Source organism: Neoarius graeffei, chromosome 11 (assembly GCF_027579695.1).
Source record: "Neoarius graeffei isolate fNeoGra1 chromosome 11, fNeoGra1.pri, whole genome shotgun sequence".
Taxonomy (NCBI): Eukaryota; Metazoa; Chordata; class Actinopteri; order Siluriformes; family Ariidae; genus Neoarius; species Neoarius graeffei.
The window spans coordinates 31,463,075-31,487,757 of NC_083579.1; the positions used below are offsets into that span (position 1 = coordinate 31,463,075).

Here is a 24,683-nt window from a genome sequence, read left to right on the forward strand (position 1 = left end):
GGTCAGTTTTATAGCTTCTCTAAAGAGCTCAACTGTTTTCAGCTGTGCTAACATGATTGTACAAGGGTTTTCTAATCATCCATTAGCCTTCTGAGGCAATGAGCAAACACATTGTACCATTAGAACACTGGAGTGAGAGTTGCTGGAAATGGGCCTCTATACACCTATGGAGATATTGCACCAAAAACCAGACATTTGCAGCTAGAATAGTCATTTACCACATTAGCAATGTATAGAGTGGATTTCTGATTAGTTTCAAGTGATCTTCATTGAAAAGAACAGTGCTTTTCTTTCAAAAATAAGGACATTTCAAAGTGACCCCAAACTTTTGAACGGTAGTGTATATGCTGTTCCGTTCTGTGTATAACAAGTGTTCCGTCCCGCAATACCATTTTTGTGACATTTATTTACATAATGTATAATTTTACCTTTTTTGTTCCAGGATGTGTCAGATATCCTCTGTTCCATCAAGGTGAACACACACACACACACACACACACAGAACAGTACCGTTACATATTTTAATGTGGTGTCACGTATTTTCTTATATTTGCCTTCCGGGTTTTTATATGCTGTTCCGTCCCGTGTATAACACGTGTTCCGTCCCCCACCACCACATTTTTGTGACATTTATTTACATAATGTATAATCTTACCTTGGGCGGCACGGTGGTGTAGTGGTTAGCGCTGTCGCCTCACAGCAAGAAGGTCCGGGTTCGAGCCCCGTGGCCGGCGAGGGCCTTTCTGTGCGGAGTTTGCATGTTCTCCCCGTGTCCGCGTGGGTTTCCTCCGGGTGCTCCGGTTTCCCCCACAGTCCAAAGACATGCAGGTTAGGTTAACTGGTGACTCTAAATTGAGCGTAGGTGTGAATGTGAGTGTGAATGGTTGTCTGTGTCTATGTGTCAGCCCTGTGATGACCTGGCGACTTGTCCAGGGTGTACCCCGCCTTTCGCCCGTAGTCTGCTGGGATAGGCTCCAGCTTGCCTGCGACCCTGTAGAACAGGATAAAGTGGCTACAGATAATGAGATGAGACGAGATAATCTTACCTTTTTTGTTCCAGTTTCACAGAGACATCCGTCACGTCCACCATTTTATTAATCGGTACTTACGTTAGTTATCCCGCCTTTATAGATGAACCCGTCCCGTCATGTATGATAAATAAAGTTAGAAGAAAAACAAAATATATTGTTTAGTTGTTTTATTGTCAAAACGTATAACTTAACTCCTATTTATTCATCTATTTTACAGTTTCTTGCCTCTTCCTCGACCTCTACCTTTTTGTTTCTTCAGCTGACATTGTATACATTTCAAGTTCTTATCTTTTTTTGATCTGTGCTTCTGTTTTATGACCCACGTTTCCACAATCAGTGTGAAACCACATTTTACAGTGGCATGTTACAGGTGTAAAATACCAAAAAAGGAAAAGGGCCCGAAGCAAAAAAGTTTGGGCACCCTGCATGGTTAGTACCTAGTAACACCCCCTTTGGCAAGTATCACAGCTTGTAAACGCTTTTTGTAGCCAGCGAATAATCTTTCAGTTCTTACCTGAGGGATTTTCACACACTCGTCCTTGCAAAAGGCTTCCAGTTCTACAAGTTTCCTGGGCTGTATTGCATGCACTGCTGTTTTGAGATCTATCCACAGATTTTCAATGATGTTTAGGTCAGGGGACTGTGAGGGCCAGGGCAAAACCTTCAGCTTGCGCCTCTTGAGGTATTCCGTTGTAGATTTTGAGGTGTGTTTTGGATCATCGTCTTATTGTAGGACCCATCCTCTTTTTAACTTCAACTTTTTTACAGATGGTGTGATGTTTGCTTCCAGAATTTGCTGGTATTTATTCGAATCCATGCTTCCCTCGGCCAATGAAATGTGCCCTGTGCCACTGGCTGCAACACAACCCCAAAGCATGATCGATCCACACCCATGCTTCAGAGTTGGAGAGGTGTTCTTTTCCTGGAATTTGGCACCCTTTTTTCTCCAAACATACCTTTGCACGTTGTGGGCAAAAAGTTCTATTTTGATTTCATCAGTCCACAGGACTTGTTTCCAAAATGCATCAGGCTTATTTCGATGTTCATTTGCAAACTTCAGACGCTGAATTTTGTGGCTAGGACGCAGGAAAGGTTTTCTTCTGATGACTCTCCCATGAAGGTCATATTTGTTCAGGTGTCGCTGCATGGTAGAACAGTGCACCACCACTCCAGGGTCTGCTAAATCTTTCTGAAGGTCTTTTGCAGTCAAACAGGGGTTTTTATTTGCCTTTCTAGCAATCCAACGAGCAGTTCTTTCAGAAAGTTTTCTTCATCTTCCAGACCTCACCTTGATCTCCACTGTTTCTGTTAACTGCCATTTCTTAATAACATTACGATCTGAGGAAACAGCTACCTGAAAACACTTTGCTATGTTCTTGTAGCCTTCTCCTGCTTTGTGAGCATCAATTATTTTATTATTCAGAATGCGAGGGAGTTGCTTAGAGGAGCCCATGGCTGTTGATTTTAGGGACAAGTTTGAGGAGTCAGAGAATTTATACAGCTTTGAAATCTGCATCACCTGACCTTTCCTAACGAAGAATTTGAACAAGCCGCAGCTCAATAAGCTAATTAGGGTCTGGAACCTTGGTAAAAGTTACCTGAGAACTCAGATGTATTGGGGTGCCCAAACTTTTGCATGGTGTTCCTTTTCTTTTTTCACTCTCCAAAACAAAAATAATACACAAATCCTGCAGAAAACGCTGAAAAGAAATGTCTCGTCTTTACCTTTATGCCTTTTGGTGATCAGTTCATCTTCTGCTCACTTAACTATTCACAATAATGCCGCTTTTCCACTACCAACGCGGCTGAGTCGGGCTGAGCCGTGCCGTGCTGAGTTGGGCTGAGTGGGGCTGTTGGAGTTGCATTTCGACTACAACCGCGCTGAACCGTGCTGGCTGGAAGTGGGTGGACACATTGGGTGGAGTTAGCGAAAGTGGGTGGACGTCACGTGATGTCGTTAAGCAGCGCAAACAGTGACATCAGTGAGCTTTTAAGCGGTAGTCTCACGACCCGGATAGTAAACAATAAACATGGACATGGAGTCGTTAGTGTTGCTGGTCTTGGTGCTGTGGCTTGTTGTCACCGACAACGCCAACAGATACTGGCAAGAGCGTATAGATGAGGCGAGGCGCATAAGCCTTCAGAAATTCTTGTAATTCGTAATTCTTCTTCTTCCGAGTTTACGGTGTTTACAGATCCCAGCGTGCTCGCAGGGCGTGTGTGGGCGTGTGAGGACACTCCTCCTCACCAATCAGTGCACAGGGGAGTGTCTGCTCATGCCCCTAGCCTCACTCGGCTCGGTTTGGCTCGCTTCAGCCCCACTCCAAAATGGTGCAAGTTTTAGGGGCTAAGCAGGGCTGAAGCGAGCTGAGTCGTGCTGTTTTTTGGTAGTCGAAACGCGAGCCGTGTCGGGCTGAAGTGAGCTGAAGCGAGCTGAAGTGAGCTGAAAAAGGGTAGTGGAAAAGGGCCATAACAGACACTTTCAGTACGGGTGCCCAAACTTTTGCATGCCACTGTACATTCATTGCACATAAAATACAAATCTGAATCTTCTGGTAACTTACAACTACAGTAAAGCCTTTCTACATGAATGGTTCGATATCTATCAGTTTTCTCAACAGTTTTACGTGGGAACGTGGTAAAGAGTTTGTTTTGCATTCATGTATGTAATGACCCTAACGTCATACTCGACAGTACACGGGTCAGTGCCGTGTAAAATACTGACACAGTTTGCTATGGCAAACACACCACAGGAATTAGTATCCGGTTGGGATTGAACATCTACAAATTTCAAAACTAGTGACATCGATGACACTGGTCTTGCAAACCGAGCCACACTTCTTAAACATGTTAACCTGAGATAGTCGCCTCCTCCACTGTCGGACACATCAACATCTCCATCATGACAGTTAAAAGTGGAGACGACTATCCAGTGAGGACCCGTCCCAACAGGATGGCGCTCGTTCCGCCACACGGGATTTCTTTGTGACGTCACGCTGAGGTATATTCCGTAATTGGAGTGGAATTGGCTTTTAGATCAATTTCGATTGAAAATATTGTGACTATAACGTTAATCCAATGTGACGCGATATGATAATACTAGATACAGTGGTGCTTGAAAGTTTGTAAACCCTTTAGAATTTTCTATCTGCATAAATATGACCCAAAACATCATCAGATTTTCACATAAGTACAAAAAGTAGATAAAAAGAACCCAGTTATACAAATGAGACAAAAATATTACACTCGGTCATTTATTTATTGAAGAAAATGATCCAATATTACATATCTTTGAGTGGCAAAAGTATGTGAACCTTTGCTTTCAGTATCTGGTGTGACCCCCTTGTGCAGCAATAACTGCAACTAAACGTTTGCGGTAACTGTTGATCAGTCCTGCACCCCGGCTTGGAGGAATTTGAGCCCGTTCCTCCATACAGAACAGTTTCAGCTCTGGGATGTTGGTGGGTTTCCTCACATGAACTGCTCGCTTCAGGTCCTTCCACAACATTTCGATTGGATGAAGGTCAGGACTTTGACTTGGCCATTCCAAAACATTAACTTCATTCTTCTTTAACCATTCTTTGGTAGAACGACTTGTGTGCTTAGGGTCGTTGTCTTGCTGCATGACCCACCTTCTCTTGAGATTCAGTTCATGGACAGATGTCCTGATATTTTCCTTTAGAATTCGCTGGTATAATTCAGAATTCATTGTTCCATCAATGATGGCAAGCCGTCCTGGCCCAGATGCAGCAAAACAGGCCCAAACCATGATACTACCACCACCATGTTTCACAGATGGGATAAGGTTCTTATGATGGAATGTAGTGTTTTCCTTCCTCCAAACATAACACTTCTCATTTAAACCAAAAGTTCTATTTTGGTCTCATCCGTCCACAAAACATTATTCCAATAGCCTTCTGCCTTGTCCACCTGATCTTTAGCAAACTGCAGATGAGCAGCAATGTTCTTTTTGGAGAGCAGTGGCTTTCTCCTTGCAACCCTTCCATGCACAGCATTGTTGTTCAGTGTTCTCCTGATGGTGGACTCATGAACATTAACATTAGCCAAAGTGAGAGAGGCCTTCAGTTGCTTAGAAGTTACCCTGGGGTCCTTTGTGACCTCGCCAACTATTACACACCTTGCTCTTGGAGTGATCTTTGTTGGTCGACCACTCCTGGGGAGGGTAACAATGGTCTTGAATTTCCTCCATTTGTACACAATCTGTCTGACTGTGGATTGGTGGAGTCCAAACTCTTTAGAGATGGTTTTGTAACCTTTTCCAGCCGGATGAGCATCAACAGCGCTTTTTTCTGAGGTCCTCAGAAATCTCCTTTGTTTGTGCCATGATACACTTCCACAAACATGTGTTGTGAAGATCAGACTTTGATGGATCCCTGTTCTTTAAATAAAACAGGGTGCCCACTCACACCTGATTGTCATCCCATTGATTGAAAACACCTGACTCTAATTTCACCTTCAAATGAACTGCTAATCCTAGAGGTTCACATACTTTTGCCACTCACAGATATGTAATATTGGATCATTTTCCTCAATAAATAAATGACCAAGTATAATATTTTTGTCTCATTTGTTTAACTGGGTTCTCTTTATCTGCTTTTAGGACTTGTGTGAAAATCTGATGATGTTTTAGGTCATATTTATGCAGAAATATAGAAAATTCTAAAGGGTTCACAAACTTTCAAGCACCACTGTAATCAAAGAATACATGACAGTGATACTTGTGAGTACAAGATGTTAAGTATGAAATCCCCGGGTTATGGGAGACAACTTTCTAGAATCAGAATCGAGTTTTTTGCCAACTCCGTTCGCGCAAACAGGTAAGATAGAAGAATTTAGCCAAGACAAAAAGGAAAAAAAAAAGTAGCTAGAGCGGCGGCTACAATTATCGACAGTCCATAATTATCGATACCTTTTGCAGATTTGCCAATAAAAAAACAACTTTACAAAGGTGAGTTTCAGTTGCAACAGTTACTTTTGGTTAATTAATCAACCGGAAGACCCGCCTCGCCCTTTGATCTTGTTGTCTGATGAGACAGATTGTTACCGGAGATGGAATTTTTTTTTAGCACGATCAGCGATTTGAAGAAAACCCGGACGTTATCATCGCAGGTAAGCATGGTGGAAAGATCATGGACGTGTTTTTACGACCATTACTAAAACCCGGGATGGGACGGGACGCATTATCGCTCATGGTCGGTGACCTCCCCATCCCGTCACGGACCGGAACAATTGTCACAGACATCTTATCGCTCTCGGACATTCAACTCTTGTCACGATCTTACCGTCCCAGGGGATCTTTCCGATTGCAATAAATAGAATTAGACCAGAATTAAATTCCTAGCATGTAAAAAAAAAATTACATACTTGAAATATTCACATTTTTCTCTTCCATTCAGTATTTCTTTTTGCAGAGTTTTTATATTTTGGTTTGTGGAATGATATGCGACCTTTGACCTGGATTTTCATGCGGTTACAAGGTCAATTTAAGGTTGACCTTTATTGGTAAACTACAAAACTAGAAATTAATACAAACAACAATGAATGATTAACAAAATGCAATCTACGAAAATACTTTAAGTGGAACAAAAAGCTTTTCTGACTCAGGTTAAACATTGTCAGTTCATTTGTTTACAAACATTAGAATTACGTCCTCATTTACGTAAACACCGACATCGAAATATTTATATAAATATATATTTTGTACTAAATATAAGTCTATGTTAAATAAATTTTAAATAAAAAACCTTTGTTAACTTAATACCACATACCGATTATTTTTTTTAATAAGTAACCATCTGGATGTCGACAATTGTGGAACGGTGTCGATAACTGTGGACAAAGGTGTCGATAATTGTGGAACGGTGTCACGTGATCTGATTAAGTAATCGGGAATCGACTCTTTTTTTCCCCAGTGGAAGTTTGAGTAATTATTCATGCACAATTTACGTATTGAAAGTTTTTTCTCCTTTTGCAATGGCCAAAAGATCGTTAAGGTGTCGATAATTGTAGCCATCGCTCTATATACATAGAATAATAAATAGAAGAATCTGAAACATACGATATTGGAAAGTGGACATATTTAAGGGGTATGTGCATGAGTTGTTGGAGTCCAAGCTGTACAGTATGTCTGGGAATGTACAAAAAAATAGGTCACATGGTGCTGATGAAGCTGGAGAAGAGACATGACGGGAGTGCGTGAAAGGAAGAGAATGTGTGTAGTGGGCAAGTCAATAACCAAGCTGTACAGTATGAGCTGGAGTGTGCAAGACAGGTTCACAGAATGAAGATGTATGACACCATCATGAAATGTGCAGAATGGCAGTTCAGAGACGACGTGCATTAATATCACAGATTGGAAGTCAGTGGGGTCTCTGACCTTATTGATGAAGTGGGGAAAAAGCTGGCCTTATGACGTGAGGTTTTGGTTCTTATGGACCGCAGCCTGCTACCAGAGGGGAGTGGTTTGAAAAGTTTGTATTTGGGCTGAGAGGGGTCGGCCACAATCCTTTCTGCTCTCCTCAGGGTCCTGGACTCGTACAGGTCATGAAGAGACGGAAGGTTGTCGCCAGTCATCCTCTCAACAGAGCGAATGATGCGCTGCAGTCTGCCCTTATCCCTGGCAGTGATGGAGGAGGGGAGGATGGACTCAGTGATGGTGCTGTAAAAGTGTACCATCATTGCCTTTGGCAGATTGAACTTCTTCAAGTACATCCTCTGCTGTGCTTTCTTGGTCAGAGAGCAGGTACACGGCTCCCACTTGAGTGATTATAGTGCCCAGGAAGCGGAAATATGGTAACCACAGAGGTTACTGGGAAGTCAAACAGGGTGATGGGGGAGGGGCAGGATGTGGCAGAGCTCCTCCTGAAGTCTACAGTCATCTCCACTGTCTTTAAAGCATTGAGCTCGAAGTTGTTCTGCCTGCACCGGGACACCAGATGGTCAATCTCCCACCTGTCAGCAAACTCATCCTCATCAGAGATGAGTCCAGTGAAGGCCTCTGCATGCTTCTGCGACAAGGCTTTCGCAGACAGCTTTTCGCAGACAGTTGTAATTTATCGTTGAGCGGGGAGTAATAGGCGTGCGCGATGTTATTCACCACAACAACGCAAGGGGGCGCGAAGTTGCGAAATCGCTAGGGGTAGTTGGTGGGTGTGGTTAGTGGAGTGTTTATCCTCCGGTTACTTATAATTATGCTTATAATGACTAGAACTGGAGTCGTATAGATGTACGTACTTCCTCACTTCCTTGATCAACCACTCTTCGTGCTGCTCCGTCTTCGCTCGTGTTTTTAAAAATGGCGGTCGTGAAAACAAACCAAACCGGGAAAGTAAGGAAGCGGAAGTGCGTGTACAGCGGATGTAGAGTGGACCAATCAGAGCCTTCTTGTCTGTGACGCTGTCTGCGGTGGTCACAATTTTTGGGAGGTGCACGTAGGGTGCGCGCAGAGCATCTGCGAAGGGCGGAAGGCTTCGCAGACACTATCTGCGAGGCCATCTGCGAGGACTGGGTTGTCAGTATAAATTGGCCTTGAGGGTGGTGTCGTCTGCGAAGTTCAGACAGTCTGATGACTTAAGGTGCAGCTGTTGGTCTACAGGGAGAAGAGTAGAGGAGAAAGGACGCAGTCTTGGGGGGTGATGCTAATCGTTCGGGAGTCAGAGACACGTTTTCCCAGCTTCACATGCTGCTTCTTGTCAGACAGGAAGTCAGTGATCCACCTAGAGGTGGAGTCAGGCACGTTCAGCTGGAAGAGCTTGTCCTGCAGAATAAACAGTTTCTATAAACATCTCGTACTTCACCATTTTATACAGTTTTGTTACATTACAGTGAATTTTTAAAATATCTTTTATGAGTTTGAGTATATGTGAACGTCCAACATACAAATCCCGCTGTAAATTGTGACTGCAGAAACAATAATGTATTACAGTGAGCGCATTAAAGGAGAACTGAAGGCAAATGTTTTCTTATCAAAATTCTATTTCTCATTTTATTAAATACCGGAAGGCATTTTTGATAGCTGTTCTGTCACTGCTGTAGCAAGTTATGAGTGTTTGAAATACGCTCTGTAATATATCAGTCCATATGTCAAAACAGCGTCCGTAAACGAGATTCGTTGAGACCTGTGCGAGACATCGTAGGACGGAAGTAAAACGTACAGCGGAAATCAAAGCGACCGACACCTGCCAACGTTGTCAAAAGACGCGCGCGCCCTCTTTCGAATGCTGACGTAATCAAGCCGGAAGTTTTGTTTGTTTTGATAGCAATCAGGAAAGTTTGAAAAAAGTAGGCAGTAATCGTCATTTAAACTCATTTTTGTGCAATACTTTGTTTGGAAAACAGTTTTCAAAATAGCGGCGCTGACACTTCACGTTTCGGAGTCTCGCACAAACCTCGTGAAGATCACGCGGATAAGCGACGCCTGCCGTGGACCAAACGAACTAAATTCAACATGGCTAAAAACCGAATAGGCCGATCAGTATAATATTTAATTGCAATGAGTTGCCAATACGAGTCACGATGTAAGGTTACTAAAACCGAAAACGTAACTGAATAACACGTTAATTAAGAAATAAAGCAAGTTTAAAAATGACTTTTAAAATCGGCGTAACGCACACCTTCAAATGGTTTATAGCGTTTAGAAACTCCAGTGTAATAAACACTATAATATGTTGTTAATAATAGCAGAGCGGCGCCCCATACTTAAGAGAATGTGGTGAATGTTTCTGTCTGTGTCAAGTCAATTCACGGCAAATTTATTGGTCCACCATTTTTACCAGGTTTACAGAAATCCACATTCAGACTCTTTAATCAACAAACAACAAGCCATTTCTTTCTGGTCAAAACAGAACCGTGTATATTTTAAGCTTGCTGTGAATTACAATATTACAAACGTTCCACACGAATCAGTTCGGTTCCAGGTTTCATGTTGGTTTGGATAAAATCTGCTCTAAAATATTTACACAAGGAAACGTGCACTCTTAAGCCTAGGTCACAACCAGACGTACGATTTTTTTGGCTGTGCGATTTTTGCCGTTTCCCAAATCGCTGTGTTTTTTTTTTTGTTGTTGTTGTTCGTGGAGAAAGACGCATGTTGGCCGTAAGTTTGTCTTGCAACCTGAAAAAAACGTGAGCGCCCGTATAGTTTGTTTGACATGACAAAGAACCTCTGCGGCCGGTCTACGGCCAGTCTACGGCTCGAAAATCAGCACGTCACACGCGCGCCCTCCATGCGTTTCTTGCGTTTTTTTTTTTTTTTAATATTTTTTTGGGCTTTTTTTCCACCTTTATTGGATAGGACAGTGTAGAGACAGGAAATGAGCGGGAGAGAGACAGGGAGGGATCGGGAAATGACCTCGGGTCGGAATCGAACCCGGGTCCCCGGATTTATGGTATGGCGCCTTAGTCAACTGAGCCACGGCGCCCCGTTTCTTGCGTTTTTTGCACGTAGACCGGCCGTAGGAGCACATACGGCCAGTTGTGACCGAGGCTTTAAATATGGAAGCATTCTCATGCATTCTCTTAAATATGGGAGCAGAGCCCCATATTTAAGAGAATACATCGACCTGATTTTTGATGGTTTGACTGGTTGATATCCATACATACACGTCTCACCACAGGGAACTTGATCATAAGTGCAAGGCGTAAATGAGTACACCCCCTTTGGAAAGTAACATTTTAAACAATATCTCAATGAACACAAACAATTTCCAAAATGTTGAAAAGACAAAGTTTAATATAACATCTGTTTAACTTATAACGTGAAAGTAAGGTTAATAATATAAACTTAGATTACACATTTTTCAGTTTTACTCAAATTAGGGTGGTGCAAAAATGAGTACACCCCTCAACAAAAACTACTACATCTAGTACTTTGTCTGGCCTCCATGATTTTTAATGACAGCACCAAGTCTTCTAGGCATGGAATGAACAAGTTGGTGACATTTTGCAACATCAATTTTTTTCCATTCTTCAACAACGACCTCTTTTAGTGACTGGATGCTGGCTGGAGAGGGGTGCTCAACTTTTCTCTTCAGAATTCCTCAAAGAAAATTTCTTTACACCACAAAGGTGAAGGCTACAAGAAGATCAGCAAAGCTTTACTTATCAGTCAGAATACCGTAGCAAAAGTAGTACAAAAATTTAAGAAAGCTGGAACTGCAACCATCTCACAGAGACGTCCAGGTCGTCCACGGAAGTTAACACCTCGACAGGAGCGTCTTCTGATGAGAAGGGTTGAAGAAAATCAGCATGCAAGTTCACTGCAGTTATCTAAAGAAGTAGAAAGCCAAACTGGGGTGACTGTTTCCCGTGACGCAATACGGCGTACACTGCAGAGGAATGGCATGCATGGATGCCGTCCACGAAAGAAGCCTCTCCTCAAGCCCAGGCACAAAAAAGCCTGCCTAGAGTTTGCCAGGGCCCGTGCTGACGAAGATGAAGACTACTTGGACTCTACACTCTGGAGTGATGAGACCAAGATAAATGTTTTTGGAACTGATGGCTTCAAAACTGTATGGCATCGCAAAGGTGAGGAATACAAAGAAAAATGCATGGTGCCTACAGTGAAACATGGTGGTGGCAGTGTCCTTGTGTGGGGCCGCATGAGTGCTGCTGGTGTCGGGGAGCTGCATTTCATTGATGGCATCATGAATTCACAGATGTATTGCTCTATACTGAAAGAGAAGATGCTACCATCACTCCGTGCCCTTGGTCGTCGTGCACTTTTCCAACATGACTAAACACACATCTAAGGCCACTGTTGGATTTCTGAAGAACAACAGGGTGAAAGTGATTCAGTGGCCAAGTATGTCTCCTGATCTGAACCCAATCGAACACCTATGGGGAATTCTGAAGAGACAAGTTGAGCATCACTCTCCATCCAGCATCCAGTCACTAAAAGAGGTCATTGTTGAAGAATGGAAAAAGATTGATGTTGCAAAATGTCGTCAACTTGTTCATTCCACGCCGAGAAGACTTGGTGCTGTCATTAAAAATCATGGAGGCCATACAAAGTACTAGATGTAGTAGTTTTTGTTGCAGGGTGTACTCATTTTTGCACCACCCTAATTTGAGTAAAACTGAAAAATGTGTAATCTAAGTTTATATTATGAACCTTTCGCCCGTAGTCAGCTGGGATAGGCTCCAACTTGCCTGTGACCCTGTAGAACAGGATAAAGCGGCTAGAGATAATGAGATGAGAGAAGTTACAGATGTTATATTAAACTTTTGTCTTTTCATCTCATCTCATTATCTCTAGCCACTTTATCCTGTTCTACAGGGTCGCAGGCAAGCTGGAGCCTATCCCAGCTGACTACGGGCGAAAGGCGGGTTACACCCTGGACAAGTCGCCAGGTCATCACAGGGCTGACACATAGACACAGACAACCATTCACGCTCACATTCACACCTACGCTCAATTTAGAGTCACCAGTTAACCTAACCTGCATGTCTTTGGACTGTGGGGGAAACCGGAGCACCCGGAGGAAACCCACGCGGACACGGGGAGAACATGCAAACTCCACACAGAAAGGCCCTCGCCGGCCACGGGGCTCGAACCCAGAACCTTCTTGCTGTGAGGCGACAGCGCTAACCACTACACCACCGTGCCACCCTTTGTCTTTTCAACATTTTGGAAATTGTTTGTGTTCATTGAGATATTGTTTAAAATGTTACTTTTCAAAGGGGGTGGACTCATTTACGCTGAGCACTGTATCTCAAACACTTGACCATCAGACAATGAAATGTGCATCTTTATTTACATAAGGTAGATGGGTTTTTATCCAGCGCTCGTTTTAAATTTTCTTTTTAAAAAATAACGTGGGATTATTTACTAGTACATTTTATGGAAAATATTCATGACTGTTTCATATAAAACTAGTTAAAACAGTTTTATTCGTCCACTCGCTTGTTGGACAGTTGACGGTTTCTGCGATGTAAGGGCGATAGATGGATGTAAGTGCAAGAAGAGTTTTATTGAAAACACGCTAGCAAACAGATCCAAAACAGAGACAAAGGCAGGCTTGTAGTACTCGAGTCCGACTTGTGACTTGACTTGGACTTGAGCACTGATGACTCGCACTCGTGCATTAACTGCATTCGGACTCGTAAATTGGAGACGAGGACTCTTGATTTCTTCTTTATTGTTTGTAACATGCCATAGTAATCTGGCATAAGATATTTATATCGACATTAAATTTTTATCCTAATTTCGTGCAAGAGATGCACATTCACCTGTTCATACGTCATGTTCAATAACAAACTAACGTTAATGGCGCTAAAATGCCTGGAGAGAAGCCCCTAGGATTGGCCGCTTTGCTTATCCAGACTTCTCATGCAGTGGGAAAAATGCACTGCTGTGTGTTCCGTGTGTAGAAGAACTATCGAGGAGACGACGGGGACAACCTCGAACTTCAAGCGTCATTTGGCAAGACTCCACCCAGAGAAGGAAGTGACATGCTATGTTCATTGCTCTGTTAATAGTAGGTGGGGCTTGCTGAGCGATGAACTAGCTAGTGTTAACCCTCTCTCGTGTTATTTGCCCTGTTGATAGTGGGCGGGGCTTGCTGAGTGATGAACGAGCTTTTTATCTGTAGCCTGTTAACTAAAGCCTAGGTCACAACCGGCCGTACGTGCTCCTACGGCCAGTCTACGTGCAAAAAACGCAGGAAACGCACGGAGGGCGTGCGTGAAACGCACAGAGGGCGCGCGTGTGATGTGCTGATTTTCGAACCGTAGACTGGCCGCAGACCGGCCGCAGAGGTTCTTTGTCATGTCAAACAAACTCTATGGGCGCTTACGTTTTTTTCAGGTTGCAAGACAAACTTACGGCCAACGTGTGTCTTTCTCTACGAACAAAAAAAAACGCAGCGATTTGGGAAACGTCAAAAATCGCACGGCCAAAAAATCGTACGTCCGGTTGTGACCTAGGCTTAAAATGGGGCAGTTAAGCAGTAACATTAGTCCAACACAGGAGCAGAGACGCTTTCACAAAAAGGCAGCAACAGCTACCGTCACATGGGGCAGTTGGGGTCTTGTTCTCGGACTCGACTCGAAATTTTCTTTCATGACTTGGACACTGGGGACTCGAGACTGGACTCGGACTTGAGGCTTAGTGACTCAACTACAACACTTGACAAAGGCAGAGTCGAAAAGCATGCAGTGATCGAGCGAGGCACAGACAGGATATTAGAGGTAATACAGTACTCATAGTCCAAAATACACAAACGGGGTCAAAACCAGAAAAGCGATACAAAATACAAGGCTTGGTAATGTTCAACACAGAGTACTGAGCGTATACTTCACTTCACAAAGTCTCTGTTACTGAGAGTCCTTAGATACATGTGCTGTGATTGCGCTCTAATCAGGAACAGGTGCATGGTAATTCGTCCTAGCGGTGCTGCGAGTGCGTTGCAGTCTGCAGCTGCACGCACCGATTATTCTATTCAGGTTGATTTTGTGCCCTTGCGAATATTTTGCTCATACACTCATCAGGCGCTCTGCTTTTACGCAGTGCCGAAATATCTGTAATATTTGCAGTAAATAAGTCTGCCATGCAGTATAGCTTGTTAACAGTACACTCTGGTTGGTAAATAACGTAATAGCAGAAATTCAGGTGTATTTTGGACAGAACCAGGGCTTAAATGGGCCAGCTCACTCTTTCCAGAATCCAGTATGTTGTTTTTTTTGTTGACATCCAGGCCACTGCGTTTTGAGACTATGTGTCCACTTCTCTGCTAACTCTTTGTGCACATTCGCCTCGTTGAACCTCCGCAAATTCACTGTTAGCGATCTTTTGAAACCCGTCTCGAATTTTTATACATTTTGAACACAGTATGCCTGATATTATTATCCCCCTGGCATATAATGCAGGGGATATAGCTATCGTTCTGTCCGTCCATCCGTCTGTCTGTCTGTGTCCGTCTGTAAACATTTTAGTTTCCGGGGCATAACTCAAAAGCTATTAGGATTTTTTTTTTCACGAAACCTCAGTTATGTTAAGTGACTAGAGGACTTGTGCCTTTTGACATTTTGGGATTTCTGTGATTTTTATTTTTTCCCGGATTTCCATGGCAACCAATTCGACTTCGGAAAATTTAGAGTGGAGTTTCATGTGGGGGCTGGGGGGGAATAGGTCCTCTCCTGATGACTCTCGTCATCTTATGTGGCTGCCAATAAGTCATTTGAATAACCATTCGAAAAGGGAATAGATCAGTCAAAAGAATATCTTCAATTTCACATGGCAATTTATTTCAAATATAACACAGTGGCATAATGATGGCACTAAAAATGGTGACTCGTGACTTAGCGCTGAGACTTGTGGGAAGGCTGACCTGTGTTACTGGTTACAGTGTTACTGGTTTGCACGCTAGTGCATGAATACAGAATTCGATGACTGTGATGTGGTCACAGGTGTGTGTGTATGGAGTATGTGGTATATTGTGTCGAAATGATTTGCTATGAAAGACATACAGTGGCATGCAAAAGTTTGGGCACCCTTACTGAAAATGTCTGTTACTGTGAATAGTTAAGTGAGCAGAAGATGAACTGATCACCAAAAGGCATAAAGGCAAAGACGAGACATTTCTTTTCAGCGTTTTCTGCAGGATTTGTGTATTATTTTTATTTTGTACAATTGGAGAGTGAAAAAAAAAAAGAAGAAAAGGAACACCATGCGAAAGTTTGGGCACCGCAATGCATTTGAGTTCTCAGGTAACTTTTACCAAGGTTCCAGACCTTAATTAGCTTATTGAGCTGTGGCTTGTTCAAATTCTTCGTTAGGAAAGGTCAGATGATGCAGATTTCAAAGCTGTATAAATTCTCTGACTCCTCAAACTTGTCCCTAAAATCAACAGCCATGGGCTCCTCTAAGCAACTCCCTCGCATTCTGAATAATAAAATAATTGACGCTCACAAAGCAGGAGAAGGCTACAAGAACGTAGCAAAGTGTTTTCAGGTAGCTGTTTCCTCAGATCGTAATGTTATTAAGAAATGGCAGTTAACAGAAACAGTGGAGATCAAGGTGAGGTCTGGAAGATGAAGAAAACTTTCTGAAAGAACTGCTCGTTGGATTGCTAGAAAGGCAAATTAAAAACCCCTGTTTGACTGCAAAAGACCTTCAGAAAGATTTAGCAGACCCTGGAGTGGTGGTGCACTGTTCTACCATGCAGCGACACCTGAACAAATATGACCTTCATGGGAGAGTCATCAGAAGAAAACCGTTCCTGCATCCTAGCCACAAAATTCAGCGTCTGAAGTTTGCAAATGAACATCTAAATAAGCCTGATGCATTTTGGAAACAAGTCCTGTGGACTGATGAAATCAAAATAGAACTTTTTGGCCACAATGTACAAAGGTATGTTTGGAGAAAAAAGGGTGGCAAATTCCAGGAAAAGAACACCTCTCCAACTCTGAAGCATGGGTGTGGATCGATCATGCTTTGGGGTCGTGTTGCAGCCAGTGGCACAGGGCACATTTCATTGGTCGAGGGAAGCGTGGATTCGAATAAATACCAGCAAATTCTGGAAGCAAACATCACACCATCTGTAAAAAAGTTGAAGTTAAAAAGAGGATGGGTCCTACAATAAGACGATGATCCAAAACACACCTCAAAATCTACAATGGAATACCTCAAGAGGCGCAAGCTGAAGGTTTTGCCCTGGCCCTCACAGTCCCCTGACCTAAACATCATTGAAAATCTGTGGATAGATCTCAGAAGAGCAGTGCATGCAAGACAGCCCAGGAAACTTATAGAACTGGAAGCCTTTTGCAAGGACGAGTGTGTGAAAATCCCTCAGGTAAGAACTGAAAGATTATTAGCTGGCTACAAAACGTGTTTACAAGCTGTGATACTTGCCAAAGGGGGTGTTACTAGGTACTAACCATGCAGGGTGCCCAAACTTTTTTGCTTCGGGCCCTTTTCCTTTTTTGTCATTTTGAAAATGTAAAAGATGAAAATAAAAACATTGTTTTTGCTTAAAATATAAAGAGAATGAGTCATCTTTAACTTTATGCCTTTTGGAGATCATTTCATCTTCAACTTGCTTAACTGTTCACATAACGGCAATTTTGACCAGGGGTGCCCAAACTTTTGCATACCACTGTAAACTTGTTTAGAGGTAGGAATTTATTGTTTACTTTGTTTGCTTGTTGCAGCACCTCACATGGCCGTGCGACTGCTGAAAGTGTCATCTGTTGCGACTGCACTCATCGCCTCATCCGGATTTTACCTGTACTCTCAGAAAGTCGACCTCAATGACCTCAGCATCATCAGATTTGGCCGAGCAGCTGCTGCGGTAAAATAACAAACAGTAATCATTGGCTTTAATTTTTCAGAAACTGAGAATGAGACGTGTGGCATGTGAGTCTGAGGGACGTTCATGATTTAGAAGAGCAGAACCAGCAGGACATTTAGTTTTGATTGGGTCCTGGAGTATATACAGTACCTGACAGAAGTCTGGACATGCCTTCGAATTCACTGCTTTTTCTTTATTTTTATTAATTAAAAGACACTTCATGTGTGAAAGGTGATGGATGTTGTTTCTCTTTACTTAGTTGTTCGGTTCTTGACATAATATGGATTGCTCCAGTTGTGGAATAGGGCTATTGACTGTATTGTTTTTACAGTGGTGCTTGAAAGTTTGTGAACCCTTGAGAATTTTTTTTCTATTTCTGCATAAATATGACCTAAAACAACATCAGATTTTCACACAAGTCCTAAAAGTAGATAAAGAGAACCCAGTTAAACAAATGAGACAAAAATATTATACTCGGTCATTTATTTATTGAGGAAAATGATCCAATATTACGTTTCTGTGAGTGGTAAAAGTATGTGAACCTTTGCTTTCAGGATCTGGTGTGACCCTCTTTTGCAGCAATAACTGCAACTAAATGTTTGCGGTAACTGTTGATCAGTCCTGCACAGCGGCTTGGAGGAATTTTAGCCCATTCCTCCATACAGAACAGCTTCAACTCTGGGATGTTGGTGGGTTTCCTCACATGAACTGCTCGCTTCAGGTCGTTCCACAACATTTTGATTGGATTAAGGTCAGGACTTTGACTTGGCCATTCCAAAACATTAACTTTATTCCTCTTTAACCATTCTTTGGTAGAACAACTTGTGTGCTTAGGGTCGTTGTGTTGCTGCATGACCCACCTTCATTCAGTTCATGGACAGATGTCCTGACATTTTCCTTTAGAATTCGCTGGTATAATTCAGAATTCATTGTTCCATCAATGATGGCAAGCCGTCCTGGCCCAGATGCAGCAAAACAGGCCCAAACCATGATACTACTACCACCATGTTTCACAGATGGGATAAGGTTCTTATGCTGGAATGCAATGTTTTCCTTTCTCCAAACATAATGCTTCTCATTTCAACCAAAAAGTTCTATTTTGGTCTCATCTTGTCCACATGATCTTTAGCAAACTGCAGACGAGCAGCAATGCTCTTTTTGGAGAGCAGTGGCTTTCTCCTTGCAACCCTGCCATGCACACCATTGTTGTTCAGTGTTCTCCTGATGGTGGACTCACGAATATTAACATTACCCAATGTGAGAGAGGCCTTCAGTTGCTTAGAAGTTACCCTAGGGTCCTTTGTGACCTCGCCGACTATTACACGCCTTGCTCTTGGAGTGATCTTTATTGGTCGACCACTCCTGGGGAGGGTAACAATGGTCTTGAATTTCCTCCATTTGTACACAATCTGTCTGACTGTGGATTGGTGGAGTCCAAACTCTTTAGAGATGGTTTTGTAACCTTTTCCAGCCTGATGAGCATCAGCAACGCTTTTTCTGAGGTCCTCAGAAATCTCCTTTGTTCGTGCCATGATACACTTCCACAAACATGTGTTGTGAAGATCAGACTTTGATAGATCCCTGTTCTTTAAATAAAACAGGGTGCCCACTCACACCTGATTGTCATCCCATTGATTGAAAACACCTGACTCTAATTTCACCTTCTAATTAACTGCTAATCCTAGAGGTTCACATACTTTTGCCACTCACAGATATATAATATTGGATCATTTTCCTCAATAAATAAATGACCAAGTATAATATTTTTGTCTCATTTGTTTAAGTCTGTTCTCTTTATCTACTTTTAGGACTTGTGTGCAAAGCTGATGATGTTTTAGGTCATATTTATGCAGAAATATAGAAAATTCTAAAGGGTTCACAAACTTTCAAGCACCACAGTATTTTTACTATTTACTGTTTGATTTCAAACACTTTTTTAGAAGGCAAGAAACTCGTCCACTAATTAACTTTTAACGAGGCACATCCGTTAATTGAAAAGCATTCCAGGTGATTACCTCATGAAACTGGTTAAGATAATGCCAGTAGTGTGCAAAGCGTCATCAAGGTAAACGCTGGCTACTTTGAAGAATCTAAAATATGAAACATATTGTTTTTTCAACACTTTTTTTTTTGTTTACCACATAATTCCATATATGCTCCATCTGTTATTTCATAGTTGTGATGTCTTCAGTGTTGTTCTACAATTTAGAAAATACATAACCTATGAGTGAGTCGAGTAGGGGTGCACAAACTTTTGACTGGTACTGTATCATGCACTTAATAATAAACAAGAAATAAAATAGATTGTAGGTCATTTATTGCATTCGTTAGTTTCACAATATTTGGAAATATATTTTTAAATTATCAATTTTACAATAAAAATAAGTGTGTTAAAAGTCATTAATATGCATTATGGTATTTATTACATGTATTATGTTCTATATAGGGTTTGAAACTCCAACTGTATATAAAAAAAAGTTTAAAATATTTTTAGACATGATATATATCATTATAGTAGAGATGCATAAAACTGAAAATTGGGAATTTTTTCATACTTTTATTTATTGTCAGTAGAAATAAATGATTTAACACTGAAAATCAGGAAAAATGATTCAGTATTTTAAAAATCAAACCAGCTGCTTCCATTCAGACTTTGTAATTATACATTAAAAAATACAAATGCATTTATACGTTAAAATAATAAGAAAAATATTTATAAATATCAATGTAAAATTTACCTCTAGAGTTTATAGAGTTCTTTAAAGTCGCTTTGTGACCATGTCTATTGTTGAAAACGCTATGCAAATAAATTTGACTTGAATGAATGTTCCAGAAAAACACTGCAATCTCAGAAACGTTTATTGCGGCATTATTAATGATAATATTGATATTTCATTATATTTCTCAGCTTTAATACCCTTTATTGGCATTTACATAATGCAAACAAGGAAACAAATCCTTACATGTTTATATGTAGTGAGCGTCTGTACTGTTTACTGTCTAGTGCATGGGAAGTCATTTTGAATTTGACCTCATCTGGATTATTTATGCCTGAAGATGAGTTAAAGATGGCAGATTTTTACATTGAGCCAATTTAAATATCAGCAAACCGTTGAAGGTGTGTATGCTCATGTCTACATGATGTCTGTTGTATTTGTGAGATGAAAAGGCATCGCGTCGTGGTGCTGCTGAAATTTCCGACACTGTGGAGATTACACAGGGCATACAAGATCATCTTGTGATTATCGGCACGTGACTGTAGGCAGCCTTCTAGCTGTGTGGAATGTGTCGATTTTACATGTGAAGTTTGCTAACGCACTGAAACTGTTCCCGTTTTAGACGGCGGTCATCAGTTATGACTATCTCACCTCTCTGCGTGAAGTTCAGTACGGGACAGACGAGTACTGGAGCCTCAAATCAGAGGTGGGTTTTCTGCATTCGCTCCTGCAGTGATGTGCCACACACAGCGTTCAGAGCTCCGTTACAGCTCACACCAACACACACAACTTTGAAAACACTGTTTTTATGTTTTTAGTTTTTAGTCAGTTTCCACAGTGACGTGCAAAAAATAGAATAAAAACAGGAAACACTGATTGGCAAACTTTACACAGTTTCATCTGTCTATCCATACATCCCTCCCTTCATCCCCCCTCCCTGTCTGTCTCCATGATTGTCTCTGTCTGTCTGTCTGTCTGTCTCCATGATTGTCTGTCTGTCTCCATGATTGTCTCTGTCTGTCTCCATGATTGTCTGTCTGCTTGTCTCTCTCCATGACTGTCTTTCTGTCTCTCTCCATGATTGTCTGTCTGTCTGTCTCCATGATTGATTGTCTGTCTGTCTGTCTCCATGATTGTCTGTCTGTCTGTCTGTCTGTCTGTCTGTCTGTCTGTCTGTCTCCATGATTGTCTGTCTGCTTGTCTCTCTCCATGACTGTCTTTCTGTCTCTCTCCATGATTGTCTGTCTGTCTGTCTCCATGATTGATTGTCTGTCTGTCTGTCTCCATGATTGTCTGTCTGTCTGTCTGTCTGTCTGTCTGTCTCCATGATTGTCTGTCTGTCTCCATGATTGTCTGTCTGCTTGTCTGTCTGTCTCATTATTGTCTGTCTGTCTGTCTGTCTGTCTCCATGACTGTCGTTCTGTCTCTTTCCATGATTGTCTGTCTGTCTGTCTCCATGATTGTCTGTCTGTCTGTCTCCATGATTGTCTGTCTGTCTGTCTGTCTGTCTGTCTCCATGATTGTCTGTCTGTCTGTCTGTCTCCATGATTGTCTGTCTGTCTGTCTGTCTCCATGATTGTCTGTCTGTCTGTCTGTCTGTCTGTCTGTCTCCATGATTGTCTGTCTCCATGATTGTCTGTCTGTCTCCATGATTGTCTGTCTGTCTGTCTGTCTGTCTCCATGATTGTCTGTCTGTCTGTCTGTCTGTCTCCATGATTGTCTCTGTCTGTCTGTCTCCATGATTGTCTCTGTCTCCATGATTGTCTCTGTCTGTCTATCTCCATGATTGTCTGTCTGTCTGTCTGCCTCCATGATTGTATGTCTGTCTGTCTTTCTGTCTCCATGACTGTCTGTCTCCATGATTGTATGTCTGTCTGTCTGCCTCCATGATTGTCTATCTCCATGATTGTCTGTCTGTTTGTCTGTCTGTCAATCAATCATTTTAATTAACTGCACTGTGGAATTTACTACCATGAAAAATATAAATATTCATATATTTTAAATATACTGAATAATTCATTTTAATCACAAAAAAGGAAAGAAACGGAAGAAAAGAAAAAAACAGCGAAAATAATTTTTTCTCTGCTTTTTAAAAAAATATATATTTTTCCTCACATCTCCTTCCTAGGATGATAATGACTAATATATAAATGGAATTAAGCTTTATGGACAATTAAAACAATGCATAATAGATGGAGAGAAAAAAAGACAAGACAAGGAATACCAAAAATAAAATAATAAAAAAAGATAGGAAAAAAATAATTTTATCAAATTGTGCTTTGTTTTTTATTTGATTATAAAAAATAAAAAAAAATCAGGAAACGCTCCCCTCAAAAAGAGTTCCATAAAGCATGAATAGGTTTGTATTTAAAAAATGAATAAAACAATCCAGAATTGTGAATTTTATTCTGAATTATCATCTGAATGTCTTATCATATACAGTACTGTGCAAAAGTTTTAGGCCCCCTATTTTTTTTTCATACAAACTTTGTGATAGATTTCTATTTGATGACTTCTACATTATCGAGTCAGGACAAAAAGATTTTAGAGTCCAAACATTCGTTTTCCAGCACAAAATTAAATGTTAGAGAAAAAAAGTTTGTATCTGAGCAGCGTATTCCATAAGAGAGCACTTTTCAGATTAAAAAAGAAAACATAATGAAGGCTGCTGGGTTTTGGTGCAAAATTACGAAGCGAGTGTGACCGTCAAAGTGTCCAGAAGAACTGTGGCTGGTTCTGTAAGATGCTCAGTAAAACCTACAGCTCATTTCCGCATAAAACTGCACTCACTGTACCTCAGACTGCTATTTTTTTTTTAAAGCAAAGGGTCGTCTCACACCAAATATTCACGTTGTCTCATTTATTATGGCTTACTGCTGTTTATAGTATTATTTTTTCATGTTGAAACATTTCATTTATTAATTTTTAAGCCGTTTTTGGTTCGACAGCATTTCTTTACATGTGCCAAAGACTTTTGCACAGCACTGTAACTCCGCCTTCTAACTTTAGGCCACACCTCCTGCCTGCCTGAGTCAGATGCTGGTTTGGAGTAAATTAAGTAGTAAGCGATTCAACTTCGACTGTTTTCTGTAGGTCTGATGCTAAACTGACAGCTGTAATATTATCTTATACGCTCACCGGCCACTTTAATAGGAACTTGTTGTTGATGCTAAGATTCCTGTTCCTGGCTGCAGGACTGGAACCCAATGTGTTCTTCTGCTGTTGCATGCTGAGATGCTTTTCTGCTCACCGCGGTTGTAAAGAGTGATTATATGAGTTGCTATATCTATCCTTCCTGGCAGCTCGAATCAATCTGTCCATTTTCCTCTGACCTCTCTTATCAACAAGGTGTTCGTTTCCACCCACAGAACTGTCACTCAATCACTTACTCAGTGTTTTTTGTTTTTCGCACCATTCTGTGTAAACTCTAGAGACTGTTGTGTGTGAAAACCCCAGGAGATCAGCAGTTCCTGAAATACTCAAACCAGTCCATCTGGCTCAAACCAACACCCATGCCACAGTGAAAGAAAGTCACACTTTGAGATCACAATTTTTCCCATTCTGATGTTTCAAGTGAACATTAACTGAAGCTCTTGATTTTGCATTGTGCTGCTGTCAAAGGATCGGCTGATTAGAGAACTGCATACCAAACACTGTTAATGATATTAGCACTGTGAAGCAAATTTTAGACGCCAAATATCTTTGGGCTAGGAGGAAATCTGTGTATGTTTCATTTTGCTGCCTGGCCACATCGAGGCTGGGGAAAGGTCAGTGTGTCTGAATAGCTGACGGAGCCTGACGAGCAAAATTCAGCTGTTCAGAGTGTGATAGCACTCTCTCACACACACACGCGCGCGCGCACACACACATGCATGCTCTGTTTCCCCTCAGGGCCTGCTGTCAAGCCTCACTACACTCGCTGATTAGAATTAATGCAAGCCCCTGGTTTGATATAGAGAAGAGATTTGCCTCGTAATTATTATGAAGCTGTAGAGGTGAACCAGTTTGCTCGGTCGTATGAAGGGATATTTTTTCCCCCCTCATCACAGCTGGAACATTAGGTGTGGACAAATAAATAGATAAATGATCACTGTTCAGGGGGTGTTAGAAAGGACATATCTGACATATCAGATTGTTTATGATTGCACAAATATGTATTTCCTGGAAACAAAGGTTAAGGGCATCATAATTACAAATTGCTCAGGTATGTTTTGTGGATGAGCCAAAATTTATTTCATGATATTTTCTTTAAATTTCGCACATCACATAAGTGATATCACATATTTGAGCTGATTAGGGTCATTGTATTTAAGCATTAACACTTTTTTTTTTTTCACGGTCCGGTTTCCATCAAATCCTGCTCTCTGATTGGCTGGCGAGCAGGTCCGTATCCTACAGTACGGACCCCGGTTACGGACCTCTGGCAACTCGCTCGTTCACAACAACAACAAACATCGTAGCAATTTTTGTCAACGTTTATTTTGGCATTTCTCAGGAGAATAGCATTAATTTTACAGCATGGATAGCGATAACGACAGTGTTCACAGCGAAAGCGAGTTTTACTACCCTGAGGAAGAAGAAATAAAAGAAAACATTTCAGGAGAAAGCTAAAAACCTCTAACTGT

At 41.5% G+C, this 24,683-nt stretch overlaps 1 protein-coding gene across 4 annotated transcripts in view; it reads left to right on the forward strand.

Moving 5' to 3' along the window:
- adck1 (aarF domain containing kinase 1) overlaps positions 1-24,683 on the forward strand; it is a 418,902-nt gene that overhangs the window by 11,207 nt on the left and 383,012 nt on the right. For 2 of the 4 annotated variants that reach the window (XM_060932941.1, XM_060932940.1), the window contains exons 2-4: positions 443-472; positions 17,202-17,341; positions 20,681-20,764. In XM_060932941.1, the coding sequence (XP_060788924.1) occupies positions 17,210-17,341; positions 20,681-20,764 (216 nt within the window). In that variant the 5' untranslated portion in view covers positions 443-472; positions 17,202-17,209. The remainder of the gene's footprint in view (positions 1-442; positions 473-17,201; positions 17,342-20,680; positions 20,765-24,683) is intronic. The other 2 variants (XM_060932943.1, XM_060932942.1) reach the window with 1 other exon arrangement.